The 23,848-nt window shown below is 54.0% G+C and overlaps 1 protein-coding gene across 1 annotated transcript; it reads left to right on the forward strand.

Moving 5' to 3' along the window:
- The first annotated feature begins 4,353 nt into the window (after window positions 1–4,353).
- On the forward strand, window positions 4,354–16,604 carry LOC136570623 (uncharacterized). The gene is given in 13 exon segments (XM_066571071.1): window positions 4,354–4,385; window positions 4,387–4,429; window positions 4,775–4,864; window positions 7,212–7,908; window positions 8,091–8,154; window positions 8,985–9,033; window positions 10,072–10,181; window positions 10,939–11,056; window positions 11,450–11,549; window positions 11,968–12,164; window positions 13,072–13,209; window positions 16,159–16,324; window positions 16,369–16,604. Coding segments are annotated over 13 exon segments (2,040 nt in total).
- Window positions 16,605–23,848: the final 7,244 nt, after the last annotated feature.

Here is a 23,848-nt window from a genome sequence, read left to right on the forward strand (position 1 = left end):
CTGCTCTGTAGCCGGGAACAATGGTGTGTCCTGGAGCCTTTGGCAGAAGATGCCTGGGGAGACTCGAGGCCAACCAACTTCTAGAGCAGAAGTTACAGAAGATCCAAAGCCAACTACACTTCCACAGAGAGGAAAATCTTGGCTGCCTATGAAGGAGTCCAGGCTGCCTCAGAGGTGATTGGCACAAAAGCGCAACTCCTCCTGGCACTCCAACTACCAGTACTGGGGTGGATGTTTAAAGGAAAGGTTCCCACCTCCCACCACGCCACTGACACCACGTGGAGTAAATGGATTGCTCTCATCACACAGTGCGCCCATATTGGAAACTGAATCACCCTGGGATTTTGGCAATAATTACAAACTGGCCAGAAGGTGAGAACTTTGGTCTCACTGATGAAGAGGAACAAGAACCAGTGACATGAGCTGAGGAAGCTCCTCCCTATGACCAACTGCCCCCAGAGGAAACGCGCTATGCTCTTTTCACTGACGGTTCCTGTCGCATTGTAGGGATGAACTATAAGTGGAAAGCAGCCGTATGGAGCCCCACACGACAGGTTGCAGAGGCCACTGAAGGAGAAGGTGAATCAAGTCAACTTGCTGAACTCAAAGCTGTTCAGCTGGCCCTGGACATTGCTGAAAGAGAGAAGTGGCCAAAACTCTACCTTTATACTGATTCATGGATGGTAGCCAATGCTCTGTGGGGATGGCTGGAGAGGTGGAAAGAGTCCAACTGGCAGCGTAGAGGAAAAGCAATTTGGGCTGCTGATGAGTGGAAAGACATCGCTACCAGGGTAGGGAGGCTACCTGTGAAAGTCCACCATGTAGATGCTCATGTTCCCAAGAGTAGAGCTAATGAGGAACACTGAAACAATGAGCAGGTAGACCAGGCTGCAAAAATAGAGGTGTCGAAGATAGACTTAGATTGGCAACATAAGGGGGAGTTGTTCCTAGCTCGATGGGCCCATGATGCCTCAGGCCATCAGGGCAGAGATGCCACCTATAAGTGGGCACGAGACCGAGGGGTGGATTTAACCATGGACAGTATTTCACAGGTTATCCATGACTGTGAGACGTGTGCTGCCCTCAAGCAGGCCAAGCGAGTGAAGCCCCTATGGTATGGTGGGCGGTGGTCCAGGTACAAGTATGGGGAGGCCTGGCAGATTGACTCCATCCCACTGCCCCAGACACGCCAGGGCAAGCGCTACCTGCTGACCATGGTGGAAGCCATGACTGGATGGTTGGAAACCTACCCTGTGTCTCATGCTAATGCCTGGAACACCATCCTGGGCCTTGAAAACCAGGTCCTTTGGAGGCATGGTACCCCTGAGAGGATTGAGTCAGACAACGGGACCCATTTCAAGAATGGCTTTAACACCTGGGCCAGGGAACATAGTATTGAATGGATATACCATATCCTCTATCATGCACCAACTGCTGGGAAAGTTGATGGGTGCAATGGACTACTTAAAACTACCCTTAAGGCACTCAGTGGGGGGACTTTTAGAAATTGGGAAATGAACTTAGCAAAAGCCACCTGGATGGTCAACACCAGAGGGTCCATAAATCGAGCTGGTCCTGCCCAGTCTGAACCCCTGCACACAGTGGAGGGAGATAAAGTTCCTGTGGTACATATGAAAGGCATTTTAGGGAAGACTGTTTGGATTAATCCCACCTCAGGCAAAGACAAACCCATCCGTGGAATTGTTTTTGCTCAAGGACCTGGTTACACTTGATGGGTAATGCAGAAAGATGGAGAAAGCCATTGTGGACCACAGGGAAACCTAGTCTTAAGTGAGAACTCTGTGTAAGGTTTCATTGTGATGCAGATGGAAATAGAATAAGGGGTGGGTAATGTCCTGACTGCCAAGCAAGATGTTTTTCTATTTGCCATCTGAATGGCAGTTGTCTTCTGTTTTCCTTATCTTTTCCACAACCAATCCTCCCTCAGGGGAGACATCTGTTGTTAATAGGCTGTTGAATGTCACTGCATGGCAGATAAGATCTACAGCATCCCACTGGGAGATGTGAGCCCAGAGAGAGGAGCCAAGCATTGCTACCCAGATATAATCTTGAGATTCTGGAACACCAGCATGGCTTTCTCCACTGGATCCCCAGAGGAAACAGCTGCCTCTTCCACTGGATATTCAGAGGAAGACTTCACCCTTTCTACAGGACCACTGCTCCAACAAAACCGTATCTGCTACTCCAGGAGGACTGCAGGCACATTTCCACTTGGACTGCTACCAACACCCTGAACAACAGGATGTCAGGTTGTGTTCTGACTCTGGCAGTGTTGGTTGGATTTACTGCATTGTTTATTTTGTCCTTGTATTTTTTCCCTAATAAAGAACTCTTATCCCTGCTCCCATATATTTGCCTGCGAGCCCCCTTAATTTCAAATTCATAACAATTCAGAGGGAGGAGGTTTACATTTTCCATTTCAGGGGAGGCTCCTGCCTTCCTTAAGCAGATACCTGTCTTTCCAAACCAAGACAGGAATATTTTCCAAGGCTGGTCATAAGGAAAACAGGAACCTTTTAGCAGTTCCTGGGAGCAGACAGTGTTTCTGATAAGTTTGGAAAGAGCAAAACCCAGGTGCCGTTTCCAAGGACAAGACCTAACAAGCATTTCTCAGATCACACTGCAGCCTGGAAAGGAGGAGGGGGCAATGCACCACCACACTGGGATCTCAGGGGTGCCCATGGCCTGGGTGATGCTGCCTGATGTCAGCCACCCACCAAAGCCACTCTGTCCCTGCCTCCCACAGCTGCACAGGGCAGAGAAAATTTAACCAAGAGTTCCTGGGTTGGGATAAGACAGGGAGAGATCCCTCATCCAACACCAAAATGGGCATCACAGGCCCAGCCTGGGCACAGGGAGGGAATTTATTACCAACCAAATCACAGCAGCACAAGGAGAGGGGAAATAAATTTCTCCAACACCTTCCCCCCACCCAACAAGGGTCACCCAGAATGGGCATAACCAGGGCTCTGCCCAACGGGGGTCACTGGGGATCATCCAATGGGGATCCTCCCATTAGGGATTGTTGTATTGCACTAAAGATGGAGCTGGAACAGCGTATAAAGCTCTTCCTGCAATCAGGGCACTCGCAGGGCCTCTCCCGGAATGGATGTGGCAGCGTGCCCTTAGGTCGGAGCTGTTGCTGAAGCTCTTCTCACACTCCCCACCCTCGTAGGGCTTTTCCCCAGTGGGGATCTGGCGATGACTGAAGAGGGGGGAGCTCGGGGATAGAGGCGAGGCAGGTCGGGCTGGGGCAGCGCTGGGCTCTGGGCCCGACCTGGGCGCCCCCCACGCGCCCCTTCCCCGAACAGCCCCGGCGGGGGACGCAGGTGGGGTCCGGGTGGGGGGCGCTGGGTTCCTGTTTTGGGGTCCCACTCTCCCCTTTTCCCCACTTTCCCACCGTCTCCCACCCCTTCCTCACCTCCCCCCAATCCTCAGCCCCTCCCGCTCGGCCTTTGGGGGGGTCCCCTCCTCCTCCCCCTCCATTCCGGGCTCCCCCCTTCGCTCCCTTTTCCCCCTTCTCCCCCCCTGTCCCAGCGCCTCCCGCTCCCCGCTCACCCGAGAGCTCCGCGCCCGCAGCCGGGGGGGCTCCCAGCACCACCAGTGCCACCAGTAGGGCCCCAGCTGCCGCCCCTCGCCCCATGGCCGGGGCCGGGCAGGGAGCAGCAGCCCCAAAGCAGCCGCGCTGCGCTGGCAGCACCAGTCCGGAGCAGGGCGGGCTCGGCAGCGCCGCGCGCTCTCATTGGCTGCCGCCACTTTTGGGGACCCGATCTCAGAGGCTCCGCCACACAACTGATGACTCTTCAACGCCCCGCGTTCTCATTGGCTGCGGCGCGTTTTGGCTGTGTTTTGATTGGCTGAGGCCTTTCCGGGCCGCTGCAGCCCCGGGCTGGGGGTTTTTTGGGGAGGGGGAACCTTGGGGCGCTGGGCCGGTGGGAGCTCAGGTGAGCCCAGCAGTGCGTGCCCAGGGGCGCGGGATCTCAGCGGTGCCCGTGGCGAGCGGTGACGCCTGCCCGATGCCAGGCACCCCCAGAGCCGCTCTGTCCCTGCCCCTGCAGCCGCACAGGGACAGAAAATGGAACCGAGGGATCCTGGCTGGACACAAGGACCGGGAGAGATCCCTCAGCAAATCCGGCACGGGCACAACAGACCCGGCCTGGGCACACGGAGGGAATTTATTACCAACCAAATCACAGCAGCACAAGGAGAAGGGAAAGAAATCTCTCCAACACCTTCCCCCCACCCAACGGGGATCACCCAGAACAGGGGTCACCAGGGCTCTGCCCAACGGGGGTCACTGGGGATCATCCAGCACGGATCCTCCCATGGGGGATGGAGCTGGAGCAGCGCACGAAGCTCTTCCCACAGTCGGGACACTCGCAGGGCTCTCCCTGGTGTGGAAGTGCTGGTGAGTGACGATCTCTGAATCCCACCTGAAGCTCCTCTGACATTCCAAGCACTCATACAGGGCCATTCCCCAGTGTGGATCTTGTGGTGCTTGGTGAGGCCGGAGGTCCCACTGAAGCCCTTCCCACGTTCCCCACACTCCCAGGGCCTCTCCCCAGTGTGGATGTTCAGGTGTTCCATCAGGGTGGAGCTGTAGCTGAAACCCTTCCCACATTCCAAGCATTTGTGGGGCTTCTCCCTGCCATGAGGCTTCTCCACCAGCTCTGAGCTCTGGCTGGATCTCCGTCCGCCTTCCTGGCTCAGGGGGGCTCTTTCCTCCCTGCAGCTCCCTGGGCTGGGTTTGCAGCCCCTCCTGATGAGGGATCTCTGGGGCTTTTCCTCCTCCTCCATCTGGCCACAGCTTGGGAATGACAGATCCTGGTTTGGGGAAACCAAGGTGGGAACACCTTGGAGTAGAGGCTCCTCCTGCCCAATTCCATCTGTAGAAGTCAGCAGGAGTCTTGTGTCCATGAAAACCTCCACAATGTCAAGGTTCAGCCCAAAAAGCTCTCCCAGGATTTCCCTATCACTCATCTCTCCACTTCTGGTGTTCCAGAGGTTTCCTGATTTCTTTTCCTTGGGATCATGGGGGTCCAATGGTTCCAGGGGTTCTCCATTCTCCAGCGTCCTGCTCAGGGATGATTCAGGGGCTTTTGGGGGTCCATGGGGGCTCTTCTCCCCTGATGCTCTACTTTGAGATCTCAGGGATCCCAGGGGTCCCTCCTCTCCAGGCTCCCCCCCTTTCCAGTCTGCCGGGGTCCCCCAGCTCTGGGATCGCCCCTCTCTGCTCTCCCCACTCTGGGGGTCCCAGGGGTTCCCCTCCTCTGCTCTCCCAGGGGTCCCCAGGACCAATGTCCTCCCCTGCCCATACTGGGCAATGGCCACGTGGGCCCCCAAAGATCCCCCCAAGGGGCTCAGCTTTGGGCTCCTGCAAGATCCAAACCTACACACACAGAGAAAACAAAACCTCCCAGAGACACCAGATGATATTTGGGGTCAATTCCACAATCTACAAGTTCCAAATACCCCCCCAATAAAAAACCCTCTCAGGGACTCCTGGATAGATTTGGGACGAGTTCCCCTCCCCACTGAGCTGCAAGACGAGGTGGGGGCGATGGTCCCGTGGCTGCGGCCACAGGGGGCACTGGAACCTCCTGTTCCTGCTGTTCCTGCTCCTGCTCCTCCTCTTCCTGCTCCCCCTTTTCCTCTCTCCCTCCTCCTCCTCCTCCTCCTTCCTAATCCCACCTCCTCCCCAGTTCCTGCCTTCTGTGTATTTAGAGTGGAGGACCTTGCTTGTTTTTAGAACTAGAACAAAGATCCCAGATGGAACAAGGCTTGCTGCTTTTAGTCAGGAGTATCAGTGACTAAAGGTCACGTTTCCTTTGCTTTGGTGCCGTCCTTGTTCTCCTCAGTGTTCAGGCTGGGCTATGGGGTGTCCTTGTTTGCTGCATTTTCCGAGTTCCTCTTGCATCCTTTGGGCCATGGGCTGTGCCCTGGGAGGGTTCTTTGTGCTCCTTTGTGACACAGGAGAACCTTCCAGGCGGTTTCTGTGTGAGCTGCTGCTGGGATGTCACAGGAACAGCGCCACGTTGCCGTGGTGTTCCCGTTGCTGTGGGACACGGAGGCCTCAGTGCCCAGAGTGGCTCTGGGCTCGCTGCCGGAGGATCCTCCTGCCCGAGGCATTCTCAGCAGCCAGCCCAGCCCTGTCCTTCTGTGCTTGCAGGGCTACAGGCTGCAGGCGTGTGCAGCGCAGCCAAAATGATCCAGCACGTGGCTGCTGCAGTTTGCACTCTGTACTCTGTGGCTTATTCGGGGTATTTTTTAACCCACTTGGCACGTAAGTCGAGGTTTTCCCTCAGTGCAGCATCTTTGGCTTTGGGCTTGCTGTGTGCTTTCTGTTCTTCCTCTGGAGCTGAGTTGACTTTGGAACCAAATTGCCATGAAGACACCATTGCTTTGGGAGAGCTCCTGCCAGCAGCTGCAGCTGAAAAAGGCGGTGTCTGCAGCCAGTGGGGCGTGCACAGCATCTGCAATGAGCCCTGGGGGGTTCTGTTCCCTCAAGCAGGGAGTCTGTGCCAGCAGAGCCTGGAACTCCCTCCCTTTGCTGCTCCAGCCAAGAACTGACCCAGCCCAGTGTTTTGTGCTTGTTCTCTTGCTTGCTGTGGGAAGGGACTGTGGCTCCTGGAGGGATGCAGTGAAAGCAAAATGCTCTCTCGGGGTTGCCTTGCTCCATGGCATTTCCCAGCACTGGCAGTTTTTCTCCTAACAGCATCTGGTTCATGTTCCCTCTCCCATTGCAGGGCACCTCCTGTCTGGATTCCGAGCAGCTCCTCCTTCGGTGAGTGGGAAAGGAACCTTTGGTGTTTGGAATTGTGCAGCAAGTTGTGAGCTCGGCATGTGGCAGTCGAGGGCCAGCCTGGGAGGCTGAAGGAAAGTTCCTGTCAGTGTCTTTGCAGCAGGAGCAGCAGCAGCAAAGGAATTCCCATCAGTTTTCTCGTTTTCTGCTGAAGAGCTTTTGAAGAGCTGCAGGTCTGGTTTTGCAGGCAGAGGATTGCTTGCTGGCTTTAGCCATGGTGGAATATGGAATTCCCAACAATAAGTGGCAATGTCGACTTTAGCCCATTGTTAGTTGGAACAGCTCCAAACCCCATTTCTGCTTAGTGCAGCTGGATGTGCAGCTGAGGATAAATAAGGTGATAACTGAGATAGAACTTCCCGTCCCTCACGCTGCCGTCTGTCCACAGGGCACAGAAGCAGCACCAGCACCTCCTGGGGCTCCCTCTGCTTCCAAAGAGGAGGTCAACAAGGAGGAAGACAGCAGTGAGCTTCCCGCTGCTCTGGGGGACGATGGTGAACTTCCCTCAGTGCTGGGAGATGACAGTGAACTTCCCGCTGCTCTGGGAGACGAGGGCGAACATCCCGCGGGGTGGGAATGCAACAGCGAGGCTCCCGCGGGGTGGGACAAGGACAGGGGACATCTCCCGGCCTGGGACGAGGACGGTGGATGTCCCCTGGTGTGGGACCAGAGTGGCCAAGCTCCCACGGAGTGGGATGAGGACAATGGACATCTCCCAGTGTGGGATGAGGATGGAGGACATCCTGTGGCTTGGGAAGAGGAGAGTGAACATCTCCCAGCATGGGAAGTGGACAGCAAACATCCCCTGGCTTGGAAAGAGGATGGCGAACCTCCAGCGTGTTGGGAAGAGGATGGAGAAGCTGCAGCATTTTGGGATGAGGATGGAGAAGCTGCAGAATTTTGGGAAGAGGATGGAGAACCTTTCTCTGCTTGGGAAGAGGACAATGAACCTCCCTCCGCTGTGGGATCCTGGGCTGAACATTCTGACAGCAGCACAGCCGGGCAGCCAGAGGGGAGAGGGGAGTGGTGCCTGATGCAGCTGAGTACGTCTGCTCTGTTCCTGGGTGCCCCAGCAGGAGCTGTGTGTGTGTCTGGGCATCAGCTGCACCCAGTGTTGCTCTGCAGCTGAATGTCACCGAGTCATTGATTGTCCTTCCCCAGCTGACACCAAGGGGCTCACGGCCCCAGGGAGTGGGGCTGGTTGTGGCTCTGCTGCAAGGCAGGGTCTCACTCTGGGAGGGAGCGTCTTCCACGTGGCTTCTTTCAGGGAACACCGTGAGCGAGGAGGAGCCTGCCGAGAAATACCTGGAAGTGGAGCAGATTGGCCAAGGGTAAGTGCACGGCAGCTGCTGCTGCACAAGCAGGGCCGGGTGTTGTGCTGGTGCAGGATCAAGTGAGAAGTCAGGAGAGCTCCAAGCACCTTCAGACACTGGGCTACCATCCTGCTGTCTCTCAGTCCTGATCAGAATTGATAACTATGGTCAGAAGGCGCCGTCAAAAGCCCCTGATGCTGGCAGTGTCCTGCCTGCAGCAAGGAGCAGGACCTGGAAGATCTTCTGTCCCTGGAACTGGATTGCCTAAAAGAGCAACTCACCATGTGGTGACTGTCAGAAAACAGTTCTCAAGAAGATTTCTTTCAAATATTTTCCTTCAAAAAATATCCACTGGTCAGGATTATCAACCTAATGGTTTAGAAACAGAAACCAGAGATGAACTAATAAGTGCTCTATTCTAGCACAGGTAGCAGACCCCATCCATTCAGTAACAGACACAGAGCTGATGCACTCTGGGGGAAAAAGCATCACCTGCCTGATGGCAGGGCCCTTGTGGAACCTGCAGATATTAGGCAGGAAATGGAAAAGGATGAAATGGATTCTTTTCCAGTTCTTTACACACCCATTTCTCACCTCAGGTTCTGAACTAAAGCAATTCAGCGTGGACATTGGGATTTGCTCCAGCCCAATTCCTTCATGTTGGGTCTCAGTTTTCTCCTGCACACCTTGCATGGCAGAGGGCTGGTGGCTGCTGTGCTGTTGTTGGAAGGGTCGATGCACCCAGGTGTTTGTGAACGCTGCAGGCAGCAGAGATCTCCTGTCTGGGCTGGCTTTCCCTGCCAGGGCCTAAAGCGCTGCTTCTTTCTTCTCTGCTGTTTTGTCTCCAGGGCTTTCGGAGCCGTTTATAAAGGACTCGACAGGGCCACTGGAGGAGAGGTCAGTGCCAACACACCCAGCACGCCTGGCAGCTCTCCAGGGCTTTCCCCTCTGCTGGGAGCTGTGGCTGCAGCTTTGGGGGCCAGCAGAGCTTTCCTGCCCAGGCTGCTCCTCTGAAGGCAGAGCAGTGTCAGCCTGCAGAGCACAGCTGGGACAGACTTGGTCCTTCTGAAGCGCCAAAGGAATGCAAGGAGGGCAGCGGTGTCTGTCAGAGCAGGACACGCTGGCTTGGCCTTCATATCTAAAAGTGTGAATGCATCAGCTGCTGGAGACTGAGGCCCAATTTATCTTCATCCCAACCTTAGACAGGAACATTATTTAGCTATTCTTAGCTAAACTATAACAATATTATTTCCATCCTGCCTTTTATCTTCAAAGGCTACCTCAAGGCCTGATTAAGGAGAGATCCTGCTTGGGCTCAATTTGGGGTTTTAGTCCTACTTCAGCTGTTCACAGAGAGTGAGGGAGAGAAATGAGAAGATGGATGTCCAGAGCAAAGCTCTCTCCTAATCCTGCAGTTGTGTTTGGGTCTGGTGTCAGTGACAGCCTGTGACAGGGATCACCTGAGCAATGGGTGTGCGTGTCTGCTTTGTTCTGCAATCCCAAACAGAGCAGCTGGATCTGAAATCATGACCAAATCCCATAGAATTGCTAAGGGGTTCCTGGCTGTTTTGCTCTGTTTTCACAGAACCAGAATTACCTCCTGCTTGCAAAATGGGTTTGAATAATAATAGTAGGAGTGTTGAGGCCATTTAAGAACACTGTAGGTGCAGAGAATGTTGTTAGAGCTTTGAGGCTGACAGCTGAGGGACCATTTCTGCAGAGCTTGCAAGGCCAAATGTCCCTGGCCATGTGTCCTGTAAGCAGCCCCCAGCTGGCAGAGCAATGGGCTGTGGGAATGGCCCTTGCTGAGCTCTGTGTCCCATCCCAAGGCAGTTTGGCACAGCCTGGCTCCGTCGCTCCACAAAGACTCTCTCCGTGTTTGCTGTGGCCTCCTGCCACAGACTCCTCCAGTTAAAGGCTGCAATGTCCCTTCAGGTGGCCATCAAGAAAATGAGTCTCAGAGGGCAGAACAGGGAACAAGCTGTGAATGAGATCCTGCTCCTGAAGGACAAGAAGCACCCCAACATTGTCAACTCTTTGGACAGGTGAGTGCTTCAGCTCTGATCCCGAGCCCGGGCCCTGCGTTAACCTTTCCTGGCATCCGGAGTCTGTAGCCTGTTTTGAAAATGCCTGACCCAGCCACATCTTCCCAAACCAACAGCCTGGCAGTTCACTCCCTCCACGGGCTTTTGTTGCTTTGCTTTGGTTTTTCCTTCAAGTTGACCCCGTTTGCTGTGTCTCCCAGCAAGTGCTGATAAACCACAGCAGAAATTATTTCCCTTGGCTTCTTCTTCCCAGCCCTTTTCCATTGCTAAAGATGCCAGTAAGATCAAGTTCTTGTTTCCAGAAATGCCTCATTTGCCCATTTTTCACTGGCCTTGCCTGTTTCTGAAGGGACTTTCTGAAAGGTTTTCTGACTGCTTTTGTCCCAAGTGCTGCATGGCCTCCTGCCCTGGATAACCCTGGCAGTTGTGTTGCCTTGTTCTGGAGGGAATGGTGGAACTGATGAGTTCAGAAGCTGAACCAGCTGGGGCCAAGTGTTGTGATTCCACATTGATCTGGGCTGTTGCTAAACTGCATTTTTCACCTGCTTGCCATCCAAGGCCTCTCCTTTCTCACAGGTGTCTCCTTCCCCTTTAGACTGTGCAGATTCCAAGGGCTGGGCAGCCTGGCAGGAATGTCTCTCCATCTGATTCTGTCCTCACTGACAAGTGACCTGGAAACAAAACTCCACTCCAGGCTTTTCCATGGGGGAATTGAGCTCTGCACTTTCATCTCCATGCCATTGCTTTCCTCTTCCAGCTTCCTTGTGGATGGAGATCTCTGGCTGGTGATGGAATATATGGATGGAGGAACTTTGCGGGACGTTGTCAGACAGATACGCATGGCTGAAGGAGAGATGGCAGCTGTCAGTCGGGAGGTGAGGGATCCTGCTTGTCACTGCCATGGCTGGGACACGATGGTCCTTCCAAACAGGGTGTGAGAACAGGAGTGGCTCCATGCTCAGGGCTTTGTTTCTGTGTTGTTTTCATGAGCTGGAGAAGAAAGAGCCTCTGCAGTGAACGGCCTGCCAGCATCACTGCACTTCTACTCTGTTCTTGTTCTCTCTCCTGCTGTTGTGGTACTCTCTGTCTGCTTTGGATTTGATTTGCTGTTCTCAGCTTTGCCTTGAGCTGTTTGTCTGGAGCTTGTGTGCACTGCACTCCTGGCCTGTCACAGCAAAGCTGCTGCTGGCAGAATTCTGAGCTGTCCTTCTTGGTGTGATATATTCCAGCCATTGGTTTTTTCCCTCGTGTTTCTTGTTCTCTCTCAGTGTCTGCAGGGCCTGGATTTCCTCCATTCCAACCGGGTGATCCACAGGGATCTGAAGAGCTCCAACATCCTCCTGGGCATGGACGGCTCTGTCAGGCTGGGTGGGTGTTCCTGGCCAGGCACGGCGCTCCCGGGCTGCGGGGCTGGGGCTGCTTCCTAGGGAGGGCCAGAGCCCCACAAGGGCTGCTGGGGGCACTGCCCGGCCCCTGCTGCCAGCTGAGAGCGGCTGCCCCAGCAGAGAGCTCAGGAGAGGAGCAGGGGGCCAGCAGTGCCTTTGCTCTGGCCATGGCCCTTCCAGAGGGGCAGCAGTGGGAATCTAAAGCTCCAAGGGAATCAGTAAAAGCCACTGCAGGAAAGCTGAGGGTTTCTTGAAGGGTCCAGTTCCATCTTTCCTTGGCTACAGCCCTGAGGGCTTTTCCAGCTGACTTCACTACTGCACTCTCAGACTGAGCGTGGGGAATCTTTGTGCTTGGTTTCCTCATTGCAGCTGCCTTTGACAGGGTTTGTTTCTGTCCTCAGCTGATTTTGGCCTCTGCACTCAGCTCAGCCCTGAGCAGGACCAGCGCAGCTCCATGGTGGGCACTGCTCACTGGATGGCCCCAGAAGTTGTGACCAGATCTCCTTATGGCCCCAAGGTGGACATCTGGTCCTTCGGCATTGTGACCATCGAGATGGTGGAAGGAGAACCTCCTTACTTCAGGGAAACGGCGGCCATGGTAAGAGGCAAATTCTCCAGGGGCTGCAGAGGCTGCGAGCACAGGGGGACCCTGCACTGGGAGCAGCAGCTGGAGGTTTCTGCACATGGGAAGGGAATTCCCAGAGGACTTGTGCCTCCACACAGACGAATTTTCTGCAGTCTCCAGCAACAATTTGCTTTGGGCTTTTCATTGTTGCAGCTCTTCTAGCTGAGAGGATGACCTGGAAATATGAAGCAAGTGCATCAGCTCTAATGTTATCTTGCAAGAAAAACCCACACCATCCCCAAATCCCAGCCCCAAACCCAACAAGATTTCTGCAGGAGTTTCTAAAAGAGGTTTTGCAAGATGATCTCCCCTGATTCTTCTCACTGGGAAACTTGTTGAAAACATGAAGATGATGGTTGAACATCCCCATAGTCTAACATATTTCTTTCCTAGTCCAAGCTACTTTTTCTGTGTCACCAAGCCTGAGCTTTCAGCATCACAAACCTCCTGTTTCTTGCCTGGCAGTTTCTGGGATGGGGCATCAGGAATGCATTTACTTGAGTGTCAGTGGCACTGCAGAGATGCGCTTGATGGAAGAATCCTCTGCAATAACACAGGCAGACCACACTGAATCTGGAAAATGGCTTGTAAAGCTGGTGTCCATATTTGGAGAAGCAAAATGGGCTATTTCTGATGGAGGTTCCTACTAACAAAGCCAGCCAATGAAACTGGCTCTCAAGGCGAGATCATTTGGATGTTGCAGTGGCTGTGGCAGCCGCAGGGTTTGGGTTTTTTGCTTGGCATAGCAAAATGAGCTCTGAGCAGCATCTCTGGCAGGGAGGAAAGTGCCCCTGGCGCTGGGGCTGAGGCCCCGGGGTGGATGTGAGCCCGTGTGGGTGTGAAGGAAGCTGGCAGAGCGCTGAGTTTGCTTTCCCTGCAGGCTCGCGCTCTGATCCGGCAGAACGGGACCCCGCAGCTGCAGGAGCCCCGGCGCCTGTCGGCTCTGCTGCGGGACTTCCTCGAGTGCAGCCTGGAGCCGGACGAGGAGCGGCGCTGGGCTGCCCAGGAGCTGCTGCAGGTGAGAGCCAAGGGCTGCAGGGGAAGCAGCAGCGCCAGGGAGGGGTTTTCTTGTGGGGCCCCCTCCAATAGTCTCCAGTCTCGCTGCGTTCCACGCGCAGAGCGAGCAGAATCCTCGCCTGCTGTGGCCTGGCAGGCTCCTTTCGAGCTCATCTGGACCTGGTGCCCCACAGCGAGCAGGGACATCTTCAAGCAGCTCAGGGGCCTCAGAGCCCTGCCTGACCTGAGCTTGGATGTTTCCAGGCAGGAGGCACCTCCCACATCTCTGGGCACCTCCTGTCAGTGTTTCCCCACTCTCCTGGTTAAAAAATTCTTCCTTAGATCTAATCTGAGCCTGCTTCCCTCTCCTGAGTTTCAAACCATTTCCCTTTGTCCTGTTGCAACAGGAACTTGACTCTGGAAAGTAACAGTTCATTTCTTTCCTTTTTATCCTTTGGGCAGCATCCATTTTTATCATCAGCCAAGCCTCTCTCCAGCCTGACCCCTCTGATCACTGCAGCAAAGCAACTGAGGGAGCAGCAGAGCAGAGGAAGCACTTGAGGACAGCTTCTTGTTACAGTAGTTAGGACAACTAGTTAGTTATGGTAGTAAGCATTGCTAGTTAGTCATGGTAGTTAGCACTGGTAGTTAGTTAGGGTAGTTAGCATTGCTAGTTAGTTATGGTAGTTAGAGCAGCCTGTTTGTTATGGCAGTTTTTTGAATAAAAACTCTCTTAAACCTCAACTCCCTTGACGTGTCCCTTCCCACTCCCGCCGTGACTCAGCTGCCCGGAGCAATGTGAGGGGAGAGCGGGCCCAGCCTGGCCCAGAGCTGAGCCCCAGCAGAGCCCTGGCAGAGCCTAGAGCAGCCTCGGCACCTGCAGAGTCAGCCTGGAAGGAGGCGCTTGGAGCCTTCTCGGCTGCACCCGGCTCTTGGTTACAAACTGTGTGTGCTGGAAAATGCCACCGGCTCTGCAGGAGGGCAGAAGGGGCCTGGGGAAGGCCCAGGTGCTCCATGCAAGGGAAAAACCTGCCCTGGGTTTGTTATAAATAACTAGGTAGTGTTGGCTTTTGCTATTATGTATTGACTTCTGCAAAATATTCTTAATCACAACAAATTTGATATAGTACAGTTTGTAATCACTTTTAACTGCTTTTGCTATAGTATAATTTGTCAGCTTTTTGTGGCCAATGCCCTGGCCCCTGTGTAGCTCATATCCTCAGAACATCATTTATGGATGATTTTTTTAGTTTGTGGACAGTGTGAAAAATATACATTATAGTTTTGGCTTTTGCAAAATATTGAAGTGCATGCCAGATGTTGTGCATTATAATGTTAACTTTTGCAGAAGTAGCTGTAATTGTGAAATAAGAACTAATGCTTTTATTTTTGTAACTAACTGACAATACTGAGAATGACTCAGAGATATTTGTGAAATAGCTAATGTTGGTTTAATGTACTTGTGGAAGTAGCTAAAAGTGTGTGCATGGTCAGATAACATCTAAGGAAGGGATGTGATGAGGCCCCTGCCACTGACCCTTCCACTGTCAATAACTGTCACCTGCTGAAACCACAGAACAGGGGCCCTTGTGAGGCAGTGACACACAACCCTCAAAACAGCAATCCACGATTCCTGCACGTGCTCTACAAAGGCGAGTTGGGGGTCAAACCAACCTAAAGAATTCCTGGAACATGTAAATGTGTTCAAAGAAATGTTTGAATATGTATAATCATTATGAATATGTATTTGAACAATACAATGGAAAAAGTAGACAAGAAGAGTTGCTGTGGTTAACCGGTGTGCCTCTGGCCATTGCCAACACCCAGCAGTGTTACTGATTTGTCCCTTATTATTCCTTATTAAACTTTTAAAAATTCTAAAGAGTGAGGCTCATTTCTCACAAAACCCAAGGTGCTCACCCCTTGTTGCTCTCCTAAGCTAGATTTGTCAATCCTAAATTTTGTCTGGGCGGTGGAGGAGGAGGCTGCAAGGAAAAGAAAGATGTACTGGTGTGGAGGCCCAGGACTCTACCATCAGAGTCTCAATTCCACAGCTATGGAGGACTGGTCCCCAAAGAGAAGAATAGATTTCAAGGTTATGGTGAGAAGCTTGCTTCTCCCAGAGATCTTTGCAGGCACATGCGGATTTATGGAAAGTTATGTTACCCCATTGGCCCGTTGGCCTAATTACCCAAGTTCACCCCCTATTACCCATCTCTGGTTAGTCCCTAGAATGTTCTCCCTCTCTGTCCCTCCATTGGCCCCAGTTTACTGCATTCCTCTGCCCCCGTTTCCCTATGAGCTGACCCGACCCTTAACCCCTCCTTTGCCCCATTTTCCCCCATATCCATTGGACCCTGACCCTCAGCTCCACCCTCACTACCCCATATAAAAACCCCCAGTGCCCTCAGCTGGCACCCTGTCTTTGTGCCTGGACCCTATTCAGCTCTGTCCCCTGTTCCTGTACCAATAAATCCAGTTTGCTGAGATCATACCCAGACCCATCCTGCCGACTTTGTCAGCTTTATAAAGCAGCTGTGAGCTCCGGGCTCCTGAGTGCCGGACGCTCCAAGGGCCTTGGCAGCGCCAGGATGCTCCAGACTGGGACAGCCAGGCAGGGCAGGAGGAATCACTGCCCCTTTCCCCTCCCTGCTGCTCCATCTCCCAGCCCAGCATCGCTGCAGGACAGCCTCACTGCCAACGCCATCCTGCCAGGGATGGACTGGGGGGATCTCCTTCCCCTTCCCTCTGGCATGGAGGCAAATCCCATCTTCTCCTTCTCTGCCCCCCTTCCTCTCCTCATTCTGTCCTTCATCCATCCACGTTCCTTTTCCATCTCCTTCCTCCCTTGTTCCTTCTTCCTTCCTCTCCTCCTGCCTTTTCCCTTCTCCCTGTCTCTTCCTCTCCTTGTCTTCCTCCCCCAGGCACTGAGCTGTGGACAGAGACCAGGGAGAACAAATCCCTGCCACAGAACCTCGTGGAAGAGGCCATTTGGAACGGCTCCACAGGGCAGGAATCCAACGGAGGGGAAAAGCCCCAGAGATCCCACATGAGGAGGGGCTGCAAACCCAGCCTGGGGAGCTGTGAGGAGGTAAAAGCTTCCCTGTGCCGGGAAGGGTGTGGGGAATGTGAGAAGAGCTTCAGGCAGAGCTCAGCCTATTCCTGGCGCCTCCAAAAACAGCGGTGCCAGATGCAGAGATCCCCCTGCAGATCCATAGGGATGCAGAGATCCCCCTGCAGATCCATGGGGATGCAGAGATCCCCCTGCAGATCCATGGGGATGCAGAGATCCCCCTGCAGCCCCCGGAGCAGCCACGCTGGAGCACGGGGATGCCTGAGAGGAGGCTGTGCCCCCGTGGCCAGAGGGGCCCCGCTGGAGCAGCCTGTCCTGGCAGGACTGACCCCGGGGCACAGTGACCCACGCTGCAGCACTTGGAGGGGGGCTGTGCCCCGTGGGATGGACTCAGCTTGGAGAAGTTCCTGGAGAAGTCTCCGGTGGGAGAGAGCCCAGGGTGCAGCAGGGGAACGACTCCTGTCCCTGAGCAGAGGGAGAAGCCCCGGGGCATGAAGTGAGCACGGCCCCATTCCCTGTCTCCGGCACTGCCGGGGTAGGAGGTGCAGCTGGAAGGAGGGAGGCGTGGGGGAAGGCTGGATTAAAGGCTCTTCACTTACTCCTCATTATCCTGCTCTGAGTTTGTGGAGTTCTCTGTCAGAAATCTCTCCCCTCCCCCACTCATCCACAGGGGTTTGGGGCGGTTTTCCCTTTTTGGGGGAAATCAAAGCGATGCACTGATGCTCCTAATCAGGGGTATGAGAAGTGAGGCTCCTGGCTTCCCGCTGAGCCGGAGCCACCGGAGCCACCGGAGCCGCAGTGCCGGGAAAGCCGTGGCGGGAGGTGCGGAGAAGTTTGTTTGTGTTTTCAGCTCAATCCCCCTCGGGCCCGGGCCCGTTCCAGGGCTGTTCCTCATCTCCGGCTCTGCCCTCACGCAGCCCGGGGGACCCTGAGAGCGCGGGGCGAGGCTGTGCCGTGTGCAGAGCCCGCCCCCGGCTGCGATTGGGCGACGGTGCCGTCAGTCGTGGTTCTGGCGCGCTGATTGGTGGGAGCGGGGCGGGGCAGGGCCCCGGTGGCGGCCTGAGGGCGGCCGTGGCTCGGCAGCGGCGCCACTGGCGGAGCGTCTGTGCGGGCCCGGGATCGGCGGCAGCGGCCGGAGCGCGGTGAGGCGGCGGCGGAGCTGGGAGGCGGCCGCAGCGCAGGTGGGAGCCGCGCTGGGTTGTGCGGGGGCTCGGGGCTCGCTGCGGGCCTCGGGGGCGGCAGGGGGCTCAGGCGGGTTCGTTGTGCCGTGTCCGGCGCGTGTTGCCGCTGGCGTGAGGGCGCTGCGGGAGCGGCTGCCCGCGGTCTCCTTGCGCCCGCTGCCTCGGCAGGAGCCGCTGCCGGAGCAGCGCTGGCTCGGCCCGGTTGCTGTGGCCGGGACAGAGGCGGCTGCCCCGTGCCCGGGGCTGTGCGGGGACATTCACGTGGCCGGAGGTTTCTGTGCCCCGAGGAGACAGAGGAGTCCTGTACAAGTGACTTTATTGCTGAGCAGAGGGAGAGGCCGTGGGGCATTTGCCATGCGCTCTCTGCCGTTGTAGTTCGCAGCCTCCTTTTTATCTTCATTTTCCTGGCCGATTCTCTCTCTCCCTTTGCCCACTGGCTGAGGTATTTGGACGGTTCAGACTTCCCGATCCGCCAACTGCATGTCCTCGTTAATGTGCACCCCCACTTTTGTAGAACAGCCGATATTCCTGGCTCTGTTAAGTCTTTGTTCTTTTTCTCAAAGTTCATGAATTTAGAGGAATTTTGAGCAGCAGTCTGTGTCAGTTTGTTCTATTTTCTGAAACTGATGGTTTTTCCCGTTACTTCCTTCTCTACAAGTCCCTGGCCCTATCTCCACGCAGATTGACTCATTGACTCTGTTTTTTTCTTACTGAGTCTTCTTTGGTTTTGGAATTATTCTGAGTGCCCTCATTCCCTGTCCTTCTCTAGGCATTCCTGGATCAAGAGGCCTGGCTGCCACCTGCATCCCCTCGCTCAGCTGCTGAATGTGCTGCATCCACAACATTCTCCATTTGCTGTTTCCTTTTGCAGCTGTACCAATTTCTGTTGCAGAGTCAGATATGCTCACCATGGGCTCTGCCTTTAGCTGTGCAAATTCCATCTGTGCAAGCGGGCAGAGGGAATCAGCCCAATTCCTGCCCCGGGTAGGAAGACCCAGGTACATTGTCCAGGCTTTGCCCCAGCAGGGTTAATTTGCATTTCTAAAGCTCCTCTCCGGGCTACCTGGAATGAAGCTTCTCTTCCAGAGCAGCCATGCAGCCCACCCCACCCCCCCAGAATCTGCTTTTTAGTTGTTGTTGTTTTTGGTGGGTTTTGTTTGTTTTTTATTTATTTGTTTGGTTGTTTTTTTGTTATGGTTTTAGGTGGGGGGAGGGTTTTTTGTTTGTTTTTTAAACAATATTTAAACAAACTATTAACTGTTTCTGAGTTAAATGGTCACCTTTAAAGCAGTTCTAGGTGAACGTTGAAAAACCCATAGCAAAACTTGATTCTCACACTTCTGTCCCATACCTACCTAACCATATAAAGTAGGATTATTTTGAAAAACGATTCTCATGTTGTATTCTTGTCACTGAAACTGCGGGGAAAACAAAAACCCTCCAACAATATCTTTAGTGTTAGAGAGTCAAGGCATTACTTGGTTTTGGCAAAGATATGCAGCACACATCATTCCATCCACACATAGCCCGAGTGTGCAGAGAAGATCATTCCATGACACGTGAGATTTATTAGTTTTTTCCTAAACTTTATGTAGTCTGAACCAATCTAAATCCATTGGTTTAATGTTCATTGCTTCCAAGTGGTGTAGTTTTTAGTATTTGGTTTCCTATTAGATCCGGATTCCTTCCCCTCTGGAGTTAATTAGCTCCACACTCCTGGATTTCCTTCTCAGCCTTTTCCAGACCAGGTGTCTCCAGCTGTGCCGGGGGCAGTGTCTGGGGTAGCTGTTGGTTGCTGTTTGCTGCTGGGCGTTGATGTTTTGTTGCTGGTCGTTATCTCTGTGGGTGTCTTTTGGGCTATTCCCAGTCTGTGGAGATGTTGAACTCATCTCTGTTGAGTGGTGTAACATCCTTTAAATAAAACCTTTAAAATTCCTTTCCCCAAGGCAGAGACAAACGAGCCTGAGAGAAAGAAGATTTAAAAGAACCAAAATGGGTACATTTTGCAGCAATGCAGTCGCAGTCAGCCCAGAGTGTGGGTGTGAGTGAGCCCCAGAGTGGAATTGTGCCGTGGTGCTCCCCAGCAGCTGTGGCAGTGCAGGCCCAGCCAGCGCTGAAGCTGCAGCAGTGGCAGCAAGGCTTGGCCGCAGTGGCTGGAGGTGCCAGAGGAGGGTGGCCAGGATTTCCGAGGGTTTGAGCAGAGGATCTGTGGGCAGGCCCAGGGGCTTGGCCCGCTGTGGAGCCCTGGCTGCTGCTGCGTTGCCTTCAGGGCAGGCTCAGTGGCGGCTCCCATGGTCCTGCTGCAGGCGGGAAGTGCAAATCTCCGGGGCTTCAGAGCCCCTGAGGCCAGGCTGAGGGGTCCCCCCGTGTTCAGCTGTGCTGGCGGCTGTTTCTGGCCTCAGGGACACTTGGCATGGGCCCCTTGGCCACCAGTGGTGCTGCTTTGCACTCCTTAGGCAGGAGCCGATGTCCTGGCTGGGTGTTGGCAACAGCAAAGTCCCAGGGCAGGCTCTGTGCCAGCCCAGCTTCCTGTGGGAGAGATTTCACAAGAGACAGGATTCTGGCCACGGACTGCTTGAAACATACATCCCTTATCTCCACCCTGCACTAGGTGGAGAGTTACCAGGGTAAGGAATTCCAGACATCAATTCCAAGGGAGATAATTGAATATCTGCCCTGGGTTTGGTTCTTCTTCTTGCCATAGCCAATGGCAAAAGCTGTACCCACGGCATCTTGGTTTTTATCACCAGCTTCCATAGGTGTTTCTTTATTTCTCCTGACCTGAGCTCTGGGGGTGCCAGGGGTTATGGAGGTCCCATTGTATTCCTAAAGCTGCCATAACCCCCTGAAGGATCTTTCGAGTAAAATTAGTTCTTTCTGAGTCTATTGCTTCCACAATCCCTTCTCTATGAATTAATTATTTCAGAAATACGCTAATAAGTGATGCAGTGATTGCATCAGTCAGATTGAAGCAGTCAGAATTGCTTTTGCCCCCTGTTAGGTGCCATGGTGTCATCAGAAGATATTGAAGCCTTCCTGCCCAGGGCATTTCAGTGCCAGGCTCTTACAAGCACCCAGAGCTCGGCGGGTTGAGCTGAGCATGGGGTGGTGACCTGCGCTTTGTCTGATTCCCCTTCCTTAATAACAGCCTGTCTTGTAGCTCTTTTCCCTTCTGCTGCCCTCTCAGAGCCATCCACAAACACATTTTCTCCCTCCGTCCAGGGATTGTCTCATCAATCTCTCCCAGCCTGGGTCTGGAGCTCTGTCCCTTGAGTGCAGTCCTGGGTTTCTTGCCAGCCCCTCTCCAGGCTGTTCAAACAGGAGCTGGGTTAAACCCTTGCCCTGTCCTCAGTTCTGAATCCTCCTGTGCCACTGAACAAGTTTCATACTGTAATAACCGAGCCCTGCTCATCCATTTAGAGGCTCTTTTGGTTGTCAGAGCTTTAACTTGATGCCAGACTTGAACTCTAGGAGATCCTCCTGTTGTCATCAGTTTTCAGGCCTCAGTTCCCATGTGAGCTGTGTCTGCACAATTCTGCAGACATTGAGGCCACTCTGGCCACTGGGTTAAACATTTTAACACAAGAATTCTTCGGCATGGCCCTGTTTAACATCCACCTATAATTAAAATTCTTTCTCCCTGTCTAGGAAGGCCAGGGCAGGAGCCTCAGTTAATCTGCTTTTTAACACTTGAAAATTCTGTGATTCCTCCTTGTGTCCATCCATCCAGTTTCTTGACTGGAGTGTTGTAGGGAGAGATCCCTGGCTCCAAAGCCCTGCCTTTAAGAGAGAGTCAGTAATAAGCTGTAAGCCCTTCCTTCCCTCTCTTGGAAGAGGGTATTGATTTTAAATCAATACAAGCAACCTCTTGTTGCTTCAAAGTAATTTGGTGAGGCTCCATATCTAATTTTCCCTCTTTCCCTGGACTGTCCACATTTGTGGGTTCACTTCAGCATAGGCCTTGCCAGACATTTGACACATAAGTACAACATCATAAGCCTCTGTATCACCTTTTACAATATAAAAATCCAGCCACCAAATTCCTTCCCAGTAAATTGCAATCACAGGAGGAAGAAAAAGAAATTAATTTATTTCAAGCCTATCCCCTACATCTCCTCGTAGTGGTTGATGAAATCATACCTGCTCATCTTTCCCACTTATTCCCTTAATAATTAAACCATGCCTTTCCTATTTTGCCCATTAGGTCTAAGATTCAGAGTGAATTGAGAGGCCCCTGTGTCCATCAGGAGAGGCCTCCTCTCAATGCAGACCCACCCTGAATGTTCTCAAGGGCTCCAGTGTGGAGGGTCCCTGGTGTGATGGGAGCTGTGACAGCCCTGCCAATCCATGTCCATCAAGGGGTGGACTTGCTGGTCCTGAGGGTGCTGCTGTCTGTGCTTGCAGTGTCCTTGTGCCCTGCAGCTGGAGCCCTGATTCCTTGCCAGGGGCTGTTTGGGTGGGCTGTCCCCTGCCGAGGAGGGCAATGCCTCTGCCGGGTGCTTGTGGCCGAGCCCGTGCCCTGGGTGCTGGGGCCCCCTTGGGCCCTGGGGTTGATCCCTCAGGGGCTGTAGGAGCTCTGCCCTGGCCTTTGCCTTCAGCTTGGCCTTTTGCTGCTCCCTTCTTGCATTCACCTGCTGGGCCTTTGTGCCCAGGTGCTGCAGGGCCTTCTTCTGCCCCTCCTGCAGCCCCCCTCAGTGTCTGTGGGTGCTCATCCTCTGAGAGCTGCTGAGCTTTCTGCAAAATCATTCGTTTCTGTGGTGATCCCAACAAAAGAAAAGAAAAGAAAATCTCGATCCTTCCATGTTAATCCACATTTCCCAGATGTTCCTTGCTCCTCGTCCCTGTGCTCAGGGTGCCCTCCCCAGCCCGTATCCCAGAGCCGCTCCCTGTCCTGCCGCAGTGTCCAAAGGCGCCCCCCGGCGGGCAGGGCCGGCAGCTCCACGGGGCCGGGCAGCGGCCGGGGCGTCCCGCAGCCTCCTGGGGGCCGGGGGCCACTGCCGGCCCTGCCCGGGGCTGGTGGGGTCAGGCAGCGCCCGGCGCTGAGCCCCGGCTGCCCCACAGCCCCGGCCCGGCCCCGCAGCTCCCCCCAGGCCCCCAGCCCGTGCTCCCGGTCCCGCACCTCTGCGCCCGGTGCTGCCGCTGCCCCCCACAGAGAAACCCCCTGAAACCCTGACCTCCTTGTTTTCCTCTCCGGGAAACCGGGGATACAAATGATCAGCCGGCAAATGTTGAGGATAAGACTCTGCTGAAAAACATCCAAATTCTGAGTATTTTTCTCTTCCTCCCCTTTTCTTTTTCTCACCACATAGATTCCTCCTGCTGCTTCCTGCCTTAACCATATTCCTGCACACTCCCCTTCACCCAGTCTCTTCCCAGCACACCAATGCCATCCATCCCCTGTTGTCCAAATCCCTTCTCCACTTCTCTTATTGCCCCCCTGGGTGTCCAAGTCCTTAATTGCCTCTGAGGGAGTGTGCAATCTACCTCAACCTTCTCCCAAGGGACCCTTCAGAGATATTTTGGGATCATCATCTCTTTGGCACAGGACCCCTTCTTGGCTTTCCCTTTTCTGTCTCCATGGGTGCCCTGCTGTGCTCGCTCCCCAAAGATCCCAGTGCACTCACTGATGAGATTTTCAGTGCTCTCTCCCTGCTGACTCTTCACAGCCCCCCCGATGTGTCACTCGTCTGTCTCCTGGTCACTCTCAGGTACCCAATCAGTCCCCGGTGCTGCCGCCCCCAAGGGGGCCGATCACCCAAACTGGGTGAGGCACCTTCAGCTGCACTCACTGCCCGCTGCCCCAGACGGTGGAAGGAATTCCAGACGAGTCCCAAGGTGTGTGGAAAAATTGACATCACCAGAGGATTCTGTCCACAAAGCAGACAGAGGAGTCCTGTAAAAGTAATTTCATTCCTAAAGAAAGGGAGAGGCCATGGGACATTTCCTACAGGGTCTCTCCAGTTGGTGGAGGACACAGCCTCCTGTTCATCCTAATTTTCCCAGCTGCATCTCCCTCTTCCTTTCCTCATTGGGTGGTGTACTTGAGAGGAAGAGACTTCCCAATCCACTTACATATCCCCTTGATATGCTCCCTACTTTTGTGTAGCAACCGATATTCATGGCTCTGTGAAGTCTTTGTTGTTCTTCTTCTCGAAGTTCATGAATGTGGCAGGACCTTGGCTGAGCAGCAGTCTGTGTCATCAGTTAACAACATTTTCTTAAACTGATGGCTTCTCCTGTCGCTTCCTTATGTACAAGTTCCTGGCTCTATCTCTCAGCAGATTCACAGCATCTGATTGTAAAGACACTTTCCTCTTCTTCCTTTCATGGGGATCCCGCGTTTGTGGGACATCCCCCCTGGAGCAGGGTGTCCCCCCTTGCTGCAGCCCCAGCCCTCAGGCAGCGCT

This window comes from Molothrus aeneus, unplaced genomic scaffold, assembly GCF_037042795.1.
Source record: "Molothrus aeneus isolate 106 unplaced genomic scaffold, BPBGC_Maene_1.0 scaffold_35, whole genome shotgun sequence".
Taxonomy (NCBI): domain Eukaryota; kingdom Metazoa; phylum Chordata; class Aves; order Passeriformes; family Icteridae; genus Molothrus; species Molothrus aeneus.